Genomic DNA, 19,603 nt, shown 5'->3' on the forward strand with positions numbered 1-19,603 from the left:
CCACAACATTTGAAAATATTAACATAATAACTAAATCAAATATATATATAACTAACTACATTTTAATATTTATTAAAATATTAATCATGTTATTTTTTGGTATAAAATTTCACATTTAATATCCAACTATTTAATTAACACTAATACGCAGTGAAAATCTGTATTTTAAAAATAATAATAATACAATAAGTTTCTGGTTACATTTATTTTTAGTTTAGAAATTATTCATATTGAAAATTAAATCAAAATCATATATTCATAATAGGCCTATTCAAACAACTCAATTTGAATTTATATTAATATACAGTGAAAATTTGGATGATTATAATAATACATGATAAAAAGTAAAAACAACACAGTTACAATATATTACACTAATATATCAATAAGAGATTTATTGTTGGTTCAGAAACGAAAACCCACAAACCATAGAAAAATAACAATATTTTCAAAATCATATTTTTATATATTCAAACAACTCAATATGTATTCAACATTTGTTTAGTTATTTATTTAATCTAGGACCATACACATTAATAATACACGGAGAAGGTCCAGATTCAATTCACATTTATCTGTACAGCGCTTTCACAATACACAGTTTCAAAGCAGCTTTACAGAAAATGCATGAGTCCATATTACAATTTACAGTGATCTGTTATCAGAGGAAACTGTCTAAGTTATGCATTTCATAAATGTACATATACAAAATCAGTTAGCGAAAAATGTATTAATTTAAACAATGTAATTAAGGCAGAAACAGCTATTTAGCCAAATTGGCATTTGTTTTTCTGAAATTTCTTTAAAATTAAAATAATTTAATGAACACAATTAATACATTAAAATGTACACAACACGCATATAAAATAACAAAATGCATTTGTTGTCTTTACACGAACATACAGCCAATATGCGCGTGCACGCGAGCCCGACAGCCTCCTCTCGCGAGATTTGGAAGTGGAGCGTAGTAGTGGCGACGTGAATTCATGCGAGAAGTGGAGAGTTATTTGTGTTAACGGAGAGTGTGCGGGTATCAGGGGGTGTGTTGTGTTTGTGTGTGTATGTTTGCGGGGCAGCGAGCGAGCGATTCGTGCGTTTAACGCAACAGCTAAAGCGAGCAAGCTGGCGGACTTCGACATGGCATCGGGCGAGACGCTGTACATCGAGGCGGACGGCTCGGAGATGCCCGCGGAGATCGTGGAGCTGCACGAGATCGAGGTGGAAACCATCGAGACTACGGTGATCGGCGGGGACGACGAGGACGAGCACCAGCCCATGATCGCGCTGCAGCCGCTGGGCACCGACGACCCGGGCCAGGTCCACCATCAGGAGGTGATCCTGGTCCAGACCCGGGAGGAGGTGGTCGGAGGGGACGACGGCTTCGAGGACCAGATCCTCATCCCGGTGCCCGTTCCCGGCGCGGAGGACGAGTACATCGGCCAGACTCTGCTGACAGTCGCGGGGAAGAGCTCCATGGGGCGGGTGGGGAAGAAAGCGGGTTCGGTGGGGAAGAAAGCGGGTAAACGGAGTTACCTGAGCGCGGCGGAGGCCAGCGGGAGGAAGTGGGAGCAGAAGCAGGTGCAGATCAAGACTCTGGAGGGCGAGTTCTCCGTCACGATGTGGGCATCGGGTGAGTGAGTGAATCTATTCCTAGTGCCAGCAGGGCGTTGTCCGTCCGCAACACGTCCTCGATCCTTTTCATCTCTGAGATGTCTTCGCACCGAGAACGCGAGCGCATCGGTCCGGGTGTTTTTGTTTTGAACGGAGGCCATGTTTTTATCAGCCGATGGGCGCCGCCATGTTCCCCGAGTCCAGTATGGCGGCCCGTAAACATGGCGACCGTGCAGCGGGTTGAAGATGGCGCGAGCGCGCGGCAGATGCTGAGTGTAGGCCGCGCGCGCTGCGGTTCCAGGAGACCGTTAAAGACCGTTAAACAGTCGCGCGGTTTGAATATCAGATTCAGCGGGCTGCGCTCGCGCCACTTTAGATTTAAAAATCCGAGACGGTTGATCACTTTTTTTAACGTTTGGACCTGAAAGGAGCCGTGAAGAAGACCGAACTAATGCTGTTGCGTGTGTTAACTAACGTTAACTTAACTTACCTATGCGGATTTACTTTTACGCGGTTAAAAGATTCAAATGTCAGATTTATAGCAGAAATCATCGCGCGTTTATTTGGACTTTTGCTGGTTTAAAAGTGGCTTGGAGGACCCGGATGTGTCGCTGAGGTCGTTCGTGTCGAACCGGAGCTCCGGAGCGTATTAAACTCCACGACATTTCGAATCGTTGACTCTTTTGAACCCCTTAATCATTCGGCTTTGTGTTTCAGATGACAAGAAGGACATCGATCATGAGACTGTGGTGGAGGAGCAGATCATCGGGGAAAACTCTCCTCCGGATTATTCCGAGTACTTGACGGGAAAGAAACTCCCGCCTGGAGGAATCCCGGGAATCGACCTGTCAGACCCGAAACAGCTGGCAGAGTTCGCCAGGTCAGAGACTCTCACGGTCACTGCTGAATAAAACCACTAAATGTGCAGGATTCACTTTAAAGGTAACCTGCTGTGTGTGATATATCAGGATCATAAATGAATCTGGACTCGGGGGCAAAGTAAGTGCTTCCGATATTAAAATGTGGGCAGAGATCTGTTAGGATATAAAGTAGGGGTGTAACAATACCCTCGTGTCACGATTCGATATTATTGCGATAATCCAAGACATATGGTTAAAGGTTAACAAAAAATGAACTGGTGATTAAAATACTAAATTTGATATTACATTGTGATTGTAAATGAGTAGGCTTAGGCTTGAACTTGGTGCTGGAAACCCAAAGCACAGACACCAGAATAAAAGATTCATGATTCTACAGAATTATTTTAGACGAATATGTTTGCACTCTTTCAGTAGTTTAATGTAGTTCTGAGACTAAAACTATGTAAACTTTAATTTAAATTTTGGGGGAACTATCCACGGTACAAGTTGTTGCATTTTTGTATTGTGATATATTGTGACATGATATATTGTTACACCCCTTATATTAAGTGCAGCTGTCAGATCATATCTGTATTTATTTACTATCTTAGATGTGAATCTGATGAAACTTTCAAGTCAGCTTGTGATCTGTGTGGATTAGGGCTGGGTATTGTAAAAAAAAAAAAAATTATTATCGGTACCGGTACCTTGACTTCGATACCGGTTCCTGAACGATACTATTTTTCGACACCAATTTTATGAAATACATTTTAACAAGATTATATTAAATATTACCTTAAATTTTTTCAGTTTGTTGACTTTTTTTTACAGACTCCATAACTCATATATGCCACTGGGGGGCGGAATATATGCCTCAGGCATAAAGCTTAAAGGGGGGGTGAAATGCTCTTTTTCACTCAATCTCCTGTTAATCTTGAGTACCTATAGAGTAATATTGCATCCTTCATATCTCCAAAAAGTCTTTTGTTTTATTATATTTTTAATTGAAAGATAGGCTGTACCGAGTCTTTCCGGAAAAAAACGAGCGGCTGGGGGCGGGCCGTGTGGGCGAAGCTAAAGCTGTGCTAACGCGCCGAGCTAACAACACACAGAGACATTTGAAGCAGTTTTACTCACTGAACCTTTATCATTGTGACTGCTCGATCCTTAAGCATTAGACGATCTGCAAATCCATCGATCTGGGCTTTGTTTATAAAACAATCATCGTCGAAATGCAGGGAACAAACAGTCTACATAACTCCGTTTATGCTCTGTAAAAACAAACTCCATCCACTGGTGCCTTAACGCTGGGTTCTTTGGGAATCTGTGCAGGGTTGTCTTGCCCTGGCAACCAAAAACACACTTCTTTGGCTACATTGGCTTCCCAAAAGCCGGGTAGGGCGCTTTGATGGCGAACTGCTTTCACTCTCTTGCTCTGTTTCACGAGTGCGCGCGCGCCCGCGATCTTACCGGAGAAGTGCCCTTAGGACCCATATAAGGAAATTCCGCCCTCTCTTACGTAAGACAGAGCCATACTCGAAAAAAACTTTCCGAAACTTGTGACAAACCGGAAGGACAATTTTTGGAACAAAAATACTCCTTCAAACGTACAACTTAACTTTTGAAACTTTGACCATGTTTAGCATGGGAATCCAACTCTTTAACAGTGTAAAAAACTCAGTATGCATGAAACAGTAATTCACCCCCCCTTTAACACAAATCACTGGCAAAAGTAGCCTAATGATTATGAATGTGTCGGGGAAAAAATAGCAAGGATACATTTTAATTTTTTTTTTATAAACTAGTGTTTTCTGAGTCAGTGTTGATGTTGCTGACTCGTCATCTCCGCAATAAAACAAACGCACATGCCTATAGAGATAAATTCTCCTTTCATTTGGATTACATAATCAGAGTATTTGTTTTCGAATCGTCCGTATAAAAGTAGACATCTCAAGCTTTCTCATGTCTGAGGCAAGTATCCTATACACAGAGTTGGCAACAATTATCTTCTCGCAAATATTGCATCGCGCGCTGTTAGCATCAAACCTGGTGAAATGTCACCACACTTTTGATCTTTTCCACATCTTTTACATCGATGGGGTTTGAGACGCGTACACACTACAGCAGGGGTGCCCAATCCTGCTCCTGCCGATCGACTGTCCTGCACAGTTCATCTCCAACCCTAATCAAACACACCTGAAGCAGCCAATTAAGGTCTTCAGGATCGCTTGAAAACTAAAGGCAGGTGTGTTTGATTAGGGTTGGAGATGAACTGTGCAGGAGCAGGATTGGGCAGCCCTGCACTACAGCCTCACGTAAACCAGCGTATTGACGTAATGCCTCGCCGCAGCCAATCATTCTGCATGCTTATTGGCTCAGTGACGTTGACGAGATTAACCCCTTAGGTATCAAATTTTGTTACCGAACGATAGAGATTTTTTGATACTCAATTTGGTCGGTGCCTAAAAAGTATCGAACTCGATACCCAGCCCTAGTGTGGATGCAGTGCCAATATCAGTGTCTGTGAAAATCTTTTTTTTTTATTCATGTTTATCTTTTTGAAAGACATTAAACTGCAAGTAATAGGACGTTGGTCTTCTGAGATGGTTTGGACGCAGCATGTTTTGACGTGACATTTACTATGTTAGTTGTTTTGTTTCTCAGCCCCTTCGGTAACAGTGGCGGTCATTTTGCTCGTAGTCCCGTTCGGTAAGTCTAAGATTGGGGAATAACGTTACACTGGTCACATGAGGGGCTTTTTATTGGTCACTATAGAGTGTCACTGGGTAACTGCATCGACAAAGGGTGGAAGTGTTCTGAATATAATGAGCATTCTGGGTAATCTGTGATATTTGAGCATTGTCATCGTGTTTGTCTAGAATGAAGCCGAGGAAGTTCAAGGAGGACGATGCGCCTAGAACGATAGCCTGTCCACACAAGGTGAGCGGATCGATCCGTTTGTTTTCATCCGATCAAGGCTTGACGTGTGCCAACCGGTGTTTCTCTGCTGTGCTTCTCACAGGGATGCACTAAAATGTTCAGGGATAATTCAGCCATGAGGAAGCACCTTCACACGCACGGCCCGCGGGTTCACGTGTGCGCCGAGTGCGGAAAGGCCTTCGTGGAGAGCTCCAAATTAAAGCGCCATCAGCTGGTTCACACTGGAGAGAAACCCTTCCAGGTACGCCATCATGCACTCTATAATACAAAGGTTCTTCTTTGGGTCATTGTGGAAAATGGGCTCTTTTAGATGCTTCCCTAGAAATGATCATCCTCAAGTGAGGGATCTCTGCTTCAGATTATTAAAATGTTCTTCGCTATGAAAAAGAACTGATCACTGGCTGCGTTCACATGCACAACTTCTGCTTCAGTCGGACTGAGTTCATTCCCATTGATGAATCTGAATGTGGTGTTTACATGAACGCTAAACATGTGACCGTGTTGATGTGCGCGTTCATGTCACAAGCCTCAAAGCGGAATATGTTTTTTATTATTATTATACAGAGTTTCCCGCTGTTTGTGCATTATAACTATTCTCCTACAGTTCTTTATTTGTTTTAAACAGCAGACTTAATATTTATCCATTTCTGGTCATAATTTGGAGATAATGAGTGTATGAGCCGTTGTGCCGCTGCTAATATTGATCACACAGTAAAAATGCCCAAAACCAGTCGTTAGGGATGTCCCGATAACGATGCTGGCATTGGGGATCGGGCCGATACTGTCCTCATATACTCGTACTATATAATGTCGGCGGTTTGGGCTCATTTCACAGAGCTCGTACAAGGTGCGTGTGTATAGTAAGAGCTGTGGTGCGCGAGCTGATAAGAGAAAAACACGCAGTGGATTAAGTGCGCAACGGCACAGGCGCGCGAGCTGGTCGAGCACATCCCTTTAAACAGACGTCAGTGGAAAGTTTGTTCAGTCGGATGTCAATGGCAAAGAAAATAAAACGAGGCATGTAGCTTATTAACGTTAACTATTATTAACGCTCTTGATTGCTGACTCAGCACATGTTATTTGGATGAAAAAACTAAATCGTATATGTAAGTAAAGTAAAACATGAACTGTTACCTGATTTAAGTATAACGCGTGGTTCCCTACATTATTACAGGACGTGTGCAGGTCAAGAAGTTCCATGAACGCAAACATCCAGAGCGCGCGTCCCGCAAACCAGCGTCTCGGCGCGCGAATGCTGAATTACATTGTCTTTCACGTCTTGCGCTTGTACGGGTGAATTCACACAAAATTATGTACAAACGTCCGTCTTGGCGAGTATCCTATAGTAAACAAAGTCGTTTATCTCAAATGAACAGTAGCCATGTTCAAATGCGGTCCATGCGTTCGGTCTTAAAGGGGCAGCAGTCTAATAATCCTGCCTCTGTGTTTTAATGTTAATCAAACAAAGGACAAAGAAATACTCACTGCTCTTGACTAAATAGGCTACCCTTTTCAACTTTACAAAAATATCTATCTATATATAATTTATACAGTAATGAATTTGCTTTTTCACATTTGATTACTTTATTCAAATTTCTGTACCTGTTAGATCTACCTGAAAAAATCTAAAAACACTGTTTATTTCATTTGTAGCCTTTCTTTGTTCTATTGTATTTATTTTTCCTATTTGTAATTCGATTGTTTGTTCTCATTTTGTTACTGACTGCTTACTTGTTTTAAATTCACATTAATTAGGCTGGTAGTTTTTGTTGTAGTATCAAAATTGGATTAAATAATTGATATTTCACTGGTTTTGACAAACATTTGGACCGCTGACCCGATCCTCAGCACTGAGCCCTGCTGAAGCAGCTCTAAATATAGCTGTGGCTATTAAATGAAAGATAAAATATGATAGAGCAATAGAATGAACAGTGACAGTAACAGAAGCTCATACAATGCATTTTAGCAGGCTTAATTAAGCAAAAATATATATTTGATGAACAAATTAAGCCAACCAGGGGTTCCCACGGGGTCAAAGTCTTAAGTCTAAAATTCTGTAAAATAAAACTAAAACTAAAATAAAACTTTAAATTTAAGGCCTTAAAACGTCTTAAAAACGGCCAGATTTTCATCCGCGGTCTTAAATTTCATTTAGTCAGGTCTTAAAAAGGGTTTACCCTCGTTTATTTCCAGAAACGCTGGCCGCAGAAAGTTATTACAAAGTAGCAAAAAAGTATCGAGTCGTAGCCTACAAAGCGGAGCTCTAGAGCAGGGGTCTCCAACACGTCGCTCGCGGCCTGATTGGAGGTCGCTCGCCAAGAGGCCGTTCACATATCGAGTCTTTTGCGCGCTCAAGTTCGTTCAAATGTAGGCGCGCGTGCTCATAATTGAAGCGACGCGCTCGTTTTTTCCAGGCGCTGTCTGAAAGCTCAGTCAACAGGAAGGATGGGGGTGCACCCAAACACTACAGGTGTTTTTTTCTTCTCCGTTCTTTATTCTTTCCACATCATTACGCTATTTCTGCGTCATTACGCTATTTATACGTCATTATGCTATTTCTGCGTCATTACGCTATTTATACGTCATTACGCTATTTCTGCGTCATTGCGCTATTTATACGTCAGTACGCTATTTATACGTCATTACGCTATTTCTGCGTCATTACACTATTTCTACATCATTATGCCATTTCTACGTCATTACAGACACATTGCGCTATTTCTGCGTCATTACACTATTTATACGTCATTACGCCATTTCTACGTCATTACGCTATTTCTGCGTCATTACGCCATTTATACGTCATTACGCTATTTCTACGTCATTACGCTATTTCTGCGTCATTACGCCATTTCTACGTCATTACAGACACATTACGCTATTTCTACGTCATTACGCTATTTCTGCGTCATTACGCTATTTCTGCGTCATTACGCTATTTCTGCGTCATTACACTATTTCTACATCATTACGCCATTTCTGCGTCATTACAGACACATTGCGCTATTTCTGCGTCATTACACTATTTATACGTCATTACGCTATTTCTACATCATTACGCTATTTCTGCGTCATTACGCCATTTATACGTCATTACGCTATTTCTACGTCATTACGCTATTTCTGCGTCATTACGCCATTTCTACGTCATTACAGACACATTACGCTATTTCTACGTCATTACGCTATTTCTGCGTCATTACGCTATTTCTGCGTCATTACACTATTTCTACATCATTACGCCATTTCTACGTCATTACAGACACATTGCGCTATTTCTACGTCATTACGCTATTTCTGCGTCATTACGCCATTTCTACGTCATTACAGACACATTACGCTATTTCTACGTCATTACGCTATTTCTGCGTCATTACGCTATTTCTGCGTCATTACACTATTTCTACATCATTACGCCATTTCTACGTCATTACAGACACATTGCGCTATTTCTACGTCATTACGCTATTTCTGCGTCATTACACTATTTCTACATCATTACGCCATTTCTACGTCATTACAGACACATTGCGCTATTTCTACGTCATTACGCTATTTCTGCGTCATTACGCTATTTATACGTCATTATGCTATTTCTGCGTCATTACGCTATTTATACGTCATTACGCTATTTCTGCGTCATTACGCTATTTATACGTCATTACACTATTTCTACGTCATTACAGACACATTGCGCTATTTCTGCGTCATTACAGACACATTGCGCTATTTCTGCGTCATTACGCTATTTCTGCGTCATTACAGACACATTGCGCTATTTCTGCGTCATTACAGACACATTGCGCTATTTCTGCGTCATTACGCTATTTCTGCGTCATTACAGACACATTACGCTATTTCTGCGTCATTACGCTATTTCTGCGTCATTACAGACACATCATTATTATGCCGCATCCTTCTCACCTTTTTTACCCCTGACCTGTTTTCATGCCTGATGAATAATTTTCGTTATTATTTTCATCAACGACATTTTTCACAGACGAAACCGAGACGATAAAGAAAATTATAAAAACTAGTTTTGAATGACAAAAACTATGACGAAAATCTATTGACATTTTCGTCAACGAATAAAAACTAGACCTAAATGTAAGATAGTGACGATTTGGGAAGCGATCCATTCAGAACTGATAGACGCACACACCCGACCCGAAGCGTGCAGCCATAGACACCTATACAGCGTGCGAGTTCTGAATTGAGCTCTGTTTCGTGTCTGAATGGACAAATACACACAACATTATGTCTAAATGTCCGTTTTGGAGAGTATTCATGTAAAATATGTCGGTTATGTCTTAAACAGTTGTGAGTGTGTCGGATGTGCATCAGTGCAATTCTGGATCCGCACGTCATTGGAAATGATCCGACGTCTTAAAGTGACAGTGGGTAATAAACCTAAATGCGGTCTGTGTCCTTAAAGGGATAGTTCACCCAAAAATGAAAATTCTGTGATCATTTACTCTCCCTCAAGTTGTTCTAAACCTGTATGACTTTCTTCTGCTGAACACAAAAGAAGATATTTTAAAGAAGGTTGGTAATTAAACAGTTGCTGGTCCCCATTGACCTCCATAGTATTTTATGGAAGTCAATGGGGTCCATCAGACATTTGGTTACCAACTTTCTTCAAAATTTCTTCTTTTGTGTTCAACTATTTGTGGGTGAACTATCCCTTTAATATTGATCAAGCAACAAAAGAAAAAGAAAAGCATTCACTGCTCGTTAATAGCTTTAATAAGGATTATTTATAGTTAATTCATTTAAATGTCTGCTTGAAAGAATAAAGAATGATGTATGCAAGAAGTTATAAAGAATGCATATATCATTAATTGAAAAGAAGACTGTGTTCTACTTTAGGAAAAGTGGTTTTATTTAATTTTAAGATATTTTTTAAGTCACAGTAGTTAAATCTGTATCTGTATTGCATGTTCAAACTTTAAAATCAATTATATTAACAGGTTAATAGATGTTTTATCCGGGAGCATATGGGTTTGGACATTTTAGAGACATTCTAAATTAATGCATTACAATTGAACTAAACCCATTATATTTTAGTCGGCTAAAATCTTATTGTATTTCGTTGACTAAAAACAAAAATGGTGGTTATAAATTGTGTCACCTTTTTCAGACCTTCTGAGTTTGCAGGTATGCTAACGGATTATTTGGTTGCATGTAAACGCAGGCAGTGAAGGTTCTGATCCAATTCAAACTGAATTGAGATGAGTGTCTAGAGTATTGAATATATACCTTGATATTGATGCATCTGCTCTGAAATGTCCATGAATTATAAACTGATGTGGTGCAGACTGACTCTGACACACAGAAGTCTTACTATCTCAGTGAAAAATGATGTTAAAGTCAGTGTTTTGAAACATACGGTTAGAGTTATTGCAGTTGCTCAACTGTCATTGCAACATTAACACTGAGTGCATTTACAGTACATTCTTAACCCGATTATACTTAAAGGATTCGTTCACTTCAGAATTCATTTTTCCTGATAGTTTACTCTCCCCCACGTCATCCAAGATGTTCATGTCTTTCTGTCTTCAGTGGAAAAGAAATGAAGGTTTTTGAGGAAATAGTTTCCTCCATATAGTGTCTTCAATGGGGTCCAACGGGTCGAAGGTCCAGATGTGAGTTTCAGTGCAGCTTCAAAGTCTCGACACGATCCAGACGAGGAATAAGAGTCTCATCTAGACAAACCAGCGGACATTTTAGAACAAAATAATGAATGAATGAAGTTCAGAATAAAGCCACAGTACCACACTCACACCGGCTATAGTGGAGAGGTCAGGTCAGTGGATGGGGGTCATTAGAGGCCATGATGTGTCCGGGACACCGCTACTCTACCAGAAGTGCCAGGACCTCGGTTTAATGTCTCATCCGAAGGGCGGATGAGCATGAACATTTATGTACTTTTAACCACTAATGCTGGTCTTGCACTAGCTGTGATGCGACACACATTACATAATCATGTTGAAAGGTCAAGCGTGACGTAGGCGTAAGAACAGACCCAGTGTTTACAGAGAGAACGTGCAAAGACTGAGACAAACGCCATTTACAAAAAAATAAATGGTAAAACAACGATGTCGGACGATTGTGTTGGAGGAGAAAATTATAAGGAGTTATTCGCCCTACTCTACATTTCTGAACTGGAACACGCGTGACCTTTCACCCTAATTACGCCGAATCACAGCGAGAGCAAGACCAGCATCTGTGGTTACAAAGTATATAAATGTTTATTTTGTTATAAAATGTCCGCTGGTTTGTCTAGATGAGACTCTTATTCCTCGGCTGGATCGTGTCGAGACTTTGAAGCCGCACTGAAACTCACATCTGGACCTTCGACCCGTTGGACCCCATTGAAGACACTATATGGAGGAACATCCTGGAGTGTTTTCCTCAAAAACCTTCATTTCTTTTCCACTGAAGACAGAAACACATGAACATCTTGATGACGAGGCGGAGAGTCAACTATCAGGACATTTTAATTCTGAAGTGATCTCCTCCTTTAAGCATTTACATCTTAGAGAATTTCCGTTTTGATGTGTTGTATTCCCTTAAATGTTCATTTCTTGGTCTTAAACGTGTAATCCGAACCCGTCAGTGTTGCGGTTTCTCTCTCGGTTCCTGTTGAGCCGGTGGAGCTGCTGTGATGTGGTGATGTGTGAAACTAACGGCCTCCTCTTCTCTCGCTGCAGTGCACGTTCGAGGGCTGCGGGAAGCGCTTCTCGCTGGACTTTAACCTGCGCACACACGTCAGAATACACACCGGGGACCGGCCCTACGTCTGCCCGTTCGACGGCTGCAATAAAAAGTTTGCTCAGTCCACCAACCTCAAATCACACATCCTCACACACGCCAAAGCCAAGAGCAGCCAATGAACTCGCGCCGAACCCTGGCGGCCGTAGCGGACTAAACAAGCGAACCGGTCGAACGCTTCGACGGATGATGATGATGATGATGCGAACCAGAACATCTTCATTTTTTTCCCACTTTTACTTCAGTCTCTGGGCTTCATAGATATATAGCTTTTAATTTTCTATTTCTCCAAGTGTGCATATTGTACACTTATTTTTGGGATATGCTTCGTAATGCGACCTGAGAGTTTATGACACAGACTGAGTGATGATGCGTGTAGACGATGTGTATGCTTCTGTGATGATCTTGTGTGTGTGTGTGTGTGTCTGGAACGGCTGTCAGGATCATGTGGAGTCGATCGCACCGCATCATTCACCACGGTAAACTGCAGTGTTACCTGTCCTTTCTTTTCTTTCTTAGAATGTATTGTAAAGGTCTGAACCATGAACTGTCCTTTGTTAATATTTACACCTCACTGTATTTCAGCAAACTACGATTAAAGAGGGGAAAACTGTTTCATGGAGTCAAAATTACATTAAATGGAACTTTCAAACACTCAACAATAAACCAACAGCAGCTTTTGGAGTTCAGTGTTATTTAGGATATATAATAATATAGTATTTATTCATACAGTCAAAGCAAAAATTATTCAGACACCAGATATCATTTCTGATATAGTTCCACTAGTGTGATCAGGACACTATAGTTCATTAGTGTAAGTGAGGAGAGCAAAATAAAGTAAACTGTGACATATTATACCCTGATATTCTTCATACAGAGACTACCAGTGACATTAATAAACATTTGGGAGCAGAAATGATTGGGACACTTTGAGCTGATCATGTTTTGCTGAAGTGTGTTTTCTTTAATTGCTAATGCTCTTTTTACACACAGACTGAACACAATGAAGCATTGCTTGGTGATTGGTTGAGCTAAACTGGTATTATCTAATTGTGTAGTTAAATTTAACAGCTGACAGATATTCAACATAATTCATGTGTGAGACAGTCTAACTGTACGTTCACACCGCCGCCGGCGAGAGCGGCAAAATTCGCTCTCGCCGCCCTGTCACCGACGCCGTAGAAAGATTCGGGGACTCTCTGACGCTCTGACGTAGATTAGAATGCGTGATTTTATAAAAAACTTTATTTAAAGGGGCCGCAAAAACCGTTGCTGCAATTGGTCAAAATCATTATTATTTTGAGCAAATGAATTGCATTCCTGCTTAAAAAACAAGCGTTTTTAGTTCAAAGAAGTTCTAGCGCGAAAATGTTGCCTATAAATAGTGTTGCGCAGCTTTTTCTAATCAAACTGACAACACCATGGATGACAAGTCGTACAATAACGGGAAACCCGCAACAGAAATTATTAATTTTTCCTCCATTTTGCTTAGGAACTAATGTGGTGGGAACCAAAGTTTACAGAATTGTGTTCTCTCGTATTCCCTCAGGCGGAGGACTTCTACATTCCGACTGGTTGCCGCCGAACCGCGTCATAGCTTATTACCATAAAGTTGACTTGATTTCAACTCTTCTCGCCGCTCTCGCCGTCCAAGACTCGCCGCCCTCGCCGGAGCTCGCCGCCGGCTCTCATTGAAAATGAATGGCTTCCGGCCACTTTGACGCTCTCGCCGCCGGCGGTGTGAACGCACAGTTACAGAAGGACGGACAAAACCAGTCAAATATCAACTGAGTTCATAAAGTTATCGGCCTGTTAAGAAAATGTGGCGGATATATTAAAGCTGATATATAATGTATTATATCCCTCAGCTGAGACTCTTCAGATGTTCACATGATGGGTCATGATTATGATTGAAATATGATTGAATCACTTCAAAAAGGGAAATACAGTTCAGCACAAGTCTGTCATCGGCTTCATAACATTATCATGAGAACATCATCATATCAGTGTGTGTTTGGGCCGTGGGTGTAAGGGTGAGACTTTAGCTTGTGTAGTCAGGCTCTCAGAAATGAAATACGATTTAGATTTATCAGTTCAGTTCATCGGCTTTCAAATATAAAGAGTTATCGTATCGGCTGAAACTTTCTACATATCTTTGTTTTAGTAATTCAGCATAAACTTATTTTAGGTGACATTTCTAATTTATTTGATTTCATATTTTTAATTGCCCAAAAAGATTTTTAACAGACTGAAAAAATGTAATTTAGGATTTAGTTTGAAACCGGTTTCACTCAGAAATTGCGAGTAAAATTGAGTTAAACATGCAGTTTTAAAGTAGAGGCTGAATATTGTATTTTTGTTTAATTTTCCACTTTGAAAAAAGTATAGTTGGTAGTTTGTAGTCAACTTCGTTTATATAGCGCTTTTAACAATGTAGATTGTCACACACTCACACACTCTCTCACACACAGTGTGTGTGTGTGTGTGTGTGTGTGGTGTTTCAGCATCTGGATCACTGATTGGCTGCTTGATATGCAGCTGCTGTCAGCAGAGTGTGTGTGTGTTCAGTCACATGTTCTCTCTCTTCTGCAGGATTATTTGTGATGTGGAAGTGTTTCTGTCTCTGCTGCATTTTTGATGTGATTTTACATGCAGAAATATGTTGCCACGGTAACAGAGACATGCAGAGCAGCACACACACACACACACACACACAGACGTGGCAGGAGCTAAAATAACCTGCATAGTGTTCGATCCCATCGATTTATCCGTTGATAAGAGCATCAGTGATTAACATCAAACTATTCCATAATATTCCATACGATCTCAAAATGATTAACGCTGCATATACACCATCTCTGACCTCTGACCTGTGTCTGACCTCTGATCTGTGACTGACAGCAGGGCCGTGCACAGACCTTTTGAGGGGCATGTGCTGAAACTGAAAAAGGGCACCCCCCTCCCTTTTTTATATCAAAATTATTTAGTAAGCCTACATAAAAGGAAGAAATAGTCACGTCTTCATGACAAATTCAATTACACAAAATAATAGTCTCAAAAGCTTTAGATTTATTTACGATTAATAACAACCATAATAATAATATAGATAATATAGATAAACAGGGTTTTAAGGGCCTCTTAACCTAAATACAACAGCAACCTTCTGTTGCTCTTGTGTACTCCCTCTTTTTTAAATTGCATTTATAGAAATATATGTCAAAAATACTTGACTCATACAGAAACATGTTAACCAAATAATACAAATTAGCTTACAAAACCAAACAGAATAGCTAATAAATTCTGTTTATTTTAATGAACTTTATGCACTTTTTTATGAACTTTGCAGAGAAATATATATATATTTATATAAATAGAGATTGAGTGCCATCTGAAAATTTCTTCTAGAATGATCATTTTTATCAAGCTCGTATATTTAAGTTCAGTAATTTACAATTAATAGCTAATTTTCATTGCCATTTAAGTGAAATTACTTAACTTAAATATATGAGCTTGATAAAAATGATCATTCTAGAAGAAATTTTCAGATGGCACTTAGAGGCTTTTGCATCTGAACTCTTCATATTCTCTTTTTTAGCTATTCTGTTTGGTTTTATAAGCTAATTTGTATTATTTGGTTACCATGATTATGTATGACATTGAGAAGAGGGGAAGGTAGAGCAATGAGTCAAGTATTTTTGACAAACTATTTTGAAATATAATTTGAGTAATTATGTCCAAATCAATTCCAGATTATAATAAACTATAGCCATACCTTTACTATATCCAACATGTATCCGCCTACCTGGCAAAAATTTGATACTGTGCTGTGGAGGACAAGGGATGTTGGTCTCTTGAAGGTCTCTTATTCACTAAAAATATTTCACAATATTACTGTTTTTGCTGTATTTGGGATCAAATAAATGAAGCCTTGGAATGAATTACATCATGAATTACATTCTGCATGATACAATATAAAGATTTCACAGTGATCTTCTCTAATGTTTTTTGTTTTTTTTTAGTTACTACTACAACATTACTGTAGTAAAACCATGTTTTACTACATTTTATACATGTGAGGATGAGCGGAGAGTACAGAATAATATAGATTAAAAATTAGCTAGATAGCGAATACATGCATATTAACAGCCTTGAATTAACCATAATTGAATATTATTACCATAACATGATTAGCCTAAATGTTAATAAATTAAGTGTATCAACAATCATAAATCAAAGAAGAAATTTCTTAGAAATATGTTACCTAGGTGACAAGGATCGCTTTGTGTAAGTTCCAGTACGAAACAGCGCGGGGGCGCACCTGTTATGATTTTCCGATGGTAAAAACAAATTATATGTTGTTGTATTACTTATCAATATATAGTTTTTGATCAGCGAATGTGTGCAAATGTGCATTTTTTTGTCCGTCATTAAAACGGCGCAGGCGGTATCACATTACATTTTCATCAACAGGTCACAAACTAGTTTGTTTTTCCTGTTGTAAAATACATTTGGCAAAAATCGCATTTTATAAAAGATGAAATACTACTGTATGCACAGGATATTTAGGTTATTTGCGTTAGGCTATGTATTGGCTATGACTATGGCAAATGCTAGCCTAGACCTCTCTCTCAGGCGACGTCCCACATGCCTCAGTCAGTGAGTCATCAAATAAATAAAATATGAGCCTTTATAGACATAGTGTTTAATAGTACTTATTCAAACAACAAGATATTTATTTACCCTTCGCAAAACTTCGTTTAGCTGCGGTCTACTGTGCGGCTGCTGTGGCACTTCCGTTGATTCCGTGAATATGAAGGAGGCGGAGTTATCAGCTTACTGACAGCTTGAGGATCGAATAAGATTTACACAAGCTCGGTTTAAGAACTTTCATTGGCTAAATATTTGTAAAACAGACAGACAGACGTAAAGGATGACCAATAGCATTGATTAAAAAAAAAAAAAAAACACCAAAAAAAGGGCACTTCGGAGTGTGAGGGCAAAAAGGGCATGTGCTCTGCACAGGTTGAGCCCTACCTGTGCACGTGCCTGACTGACAGTATTAGTCTGATGAACGTCTGGAGTTGTCGATATCCACATCAGCGCTCAGATTTCGTGTTTCTTCAGGTGGTGCCAGTTTTTTTTCATGCGGATCTTTTGTGGCATCAGCTGTTACACACACACACACACAGAAAACACAAAACAAGCTGTGGTCTCTTCCTGTCTGGACAGATCAATGCCACACACACACACACACACATACACACATTTGCATACACACACTCACTCGCACACTCACATACACACTCACTCGCACACTCACATACATACACACACACTCACTGGCCCCCTTCCTGTTCGCAGGAGTGATGAGATAGTTAGTAGACTGTCCTCACTCAATGGCTGGCTGTCTAAGTGGTGTCCGCAACATAATATAGAATTCATAGACAATTGGAAAAGTTTTTGGGGCAAACCTGACCCGTTGAAAAGAGATGGTATTCATCCCTCCTGGGATGGTGCTGCTCTTCTCTCTAGTAATATGGCTCATAGTCTTAGAGCTCAAACATGACAATCTGGGGCTCAGGTCAGGAAGCAGACAGACTGGCTAAACCGACCGTCTGCTAGCGGCCTCTCGTCACCAAGGTCAGATAAATCACATCACATAGAGCCTCTTTCACCTAGCTATCATCATATAGAGACTGTGTCTGTTCCCCGAATTTGGAAATCCATAAAACGTTTAAACCCAACTAAGGTTAAAAATTTAATTGATGTTCAACAAATAAAAAACAGCTATAATACAGATGAGCAAATGCTAAAGCTTGGGTTGCTGAATATTCGATCGCTTACTTCAAAAGCACTCGTTGTTAACGATATGATTTCAGATAATAACCTAGATGTGCTGTGTTTGACAGAAACCTGGCTAAACCAAACGATTACATTACTTTAAATGAATCAACCCCACAAGATTACTGTTATAAACATGAGCCTCGTCTGAAACGCAAAGGGGGTGGTGTTGCTGTTATCTATAGTTATAGTTTCTGTCAGAAAGTCCGTCCCAGAACGGAAATATGCAGTGATTCATGACGGACTGATTTAAGAGTTGCTACTTCCTTCCAGCAGACTGATGCAATAGTCAGATCCAGCCGTGCTTCCTGATATTGTTCAATGTTGTGCGTTCATGCAACAAATGTGAGTAGTTATTTAAACATTTAGTCAACGCTTTGTATTTGTTATATTTGTCAGATGTTTAGCAAATGGCGATTGAGATATGCAAATGACGATCGCGGCGGCGCGATCGCGGATAGCCGCTAGTCATGTGATCAGACACCTGCTGTTGTCATTATATGCTGCTTTATGCTGTATATTGGAGTTTATCTTATAATTTAATGTTTATTGTTATCTGACAGTTGAGTATTCAATTATGATGAATGTTTAGTCATTTGTAGATACTTGGTGAGGTAATTTGTGTACAGTTACATTGTATTCATAGTATATTCCTGTATTTATGTATTTACAGACCACAACACAACGTGATAGTCACTTACTGCCTGACAAGTTATTAAAAAGAAGTTTATGAAGATACTTCCATTGTCCTTGATTCTCTTACCGGAATCACTGTCCATAATTGTCCGCCTACCGAACTGTAAATTACAAACGGTTGCCAGAGGTGCGACTCTGCAACAAATTGGTCCTTCGAGCCGGATGTGGCAACAGTAAACAGTATGGACACAGCAGCTAGCGATGCATTAGAGACGGTGGATAGACCCAAGAGACAGAGTAAACTGCCTTCTCATCTGGGTGACTATGAGGTTGGCTATATACCTCCTGTGGACCCTCCTCCAACCGCTTCTTCTCGCTCTCACAGCCAACATAAGAGCCAATCGAGGAAGACGTCCCATAGTAAAGCCAGTTCTCGTTCCGGATCCAGTTGTTATTCTATTGTCTCTGGTGTGAAAGCTACATCTGCACTCACAAGCAGCCAGGCAGCCATAGTGGAGGAGAAAATAAAACAGCGGCAGTACAACGACCTACTTCAACAGATGGAGGAGGAGACACTGGCAGAAATAGAGTACCAGAGACTACAAACCCAAGCTAAAGATGCTCAACGTGCTCAGGAAGAGGCTCTCATGGCGAAGGAGGCCTTATCTAACCAGTTAGAACGACGACGCAAGCTAAAAAAGGCAGAAGCAGATCTGGAAGTGGCCAAGCTGGTGAGTTCGCTACTCAGCCAAGACAAAAGTTTGATGGAATCAGAGCCTCAAGTATCACCAGACACAACTGGGCCACCATCACAGTTCCATCCTGCCAGCTCAGCCCACTCACCTGTATTGCAACAGTCCTCCTGCTCCCCATCTTCCATGCAGGTCACACAGCCAGTTCCAGAGGCACAGAGCACATTAAGGGACATACGCACAGTTCAG

The 19,603-nt window shown here is 40.3% G+C and overlaps 1 protein-coding gene across 3 annotated transcripts; it reads left to right on the plus strand.

Annotated features, from left to right (window-relative positions):
* The first annotated feature begins 377 nt into the window (after nt 1-377).
* Nucleotides 378-12,800, plus strand: yy1b (YY1 transcription factor b). 3 transcript variants are annotated; one of them, XR_014031127.1, is made up of 7 exons: nt 378-1,630; nt 2,329-2,491; nt 5,136-5,180; nt 5,351-5,411; nt 5,494-5,652; nt 12,125-12,664; nt 12,771-12,800. XR_014031127.1 is itself a non-coding variant. In XM_081379421.1 (6 exons), the coding sequence occupies exons 1-6, from the start codon at nt 1,138-1,140 to the stop codon at nt 12,305-12,307; spliced, it is 1,104 nt and encodes a 367-aa protein (XP_081235547.1). In that variant the 5' UTR covers nt 378-1,137; the 3' UTR covers nt 12,308-12,800. The 3 variants fall into 3 exon arrangements, 2 of the variants coding, with proteins under 2 accessions (XP_081235547.1, XP_081235548.1); XM_081379421.1 differs by having other exon boundaries at nt 12,125-12,800; XM_081379422.1 differs by lacking the exon at nt 5,136-5,180 and having other exon boundaries at nt 12,125-12,800.
* The last annotated feature ends 6,803 nt before the right edge of the window (nt 12,801-19,603 follow it).

The sequence above is a fragment of the Scardinius erythrophthalmus genome (assembly GCF_964197995.2).
Source record: "Scardinius erythrophthalmus genome assembly, chromosome: 11".
Classification (NCBI taxonomy): Eukaryota; Metazoa; Chordata; class Actinopteri; order Cypriniformes; family Leuciscidae; genus Scardinius; species Scardinius erythrophthalmus.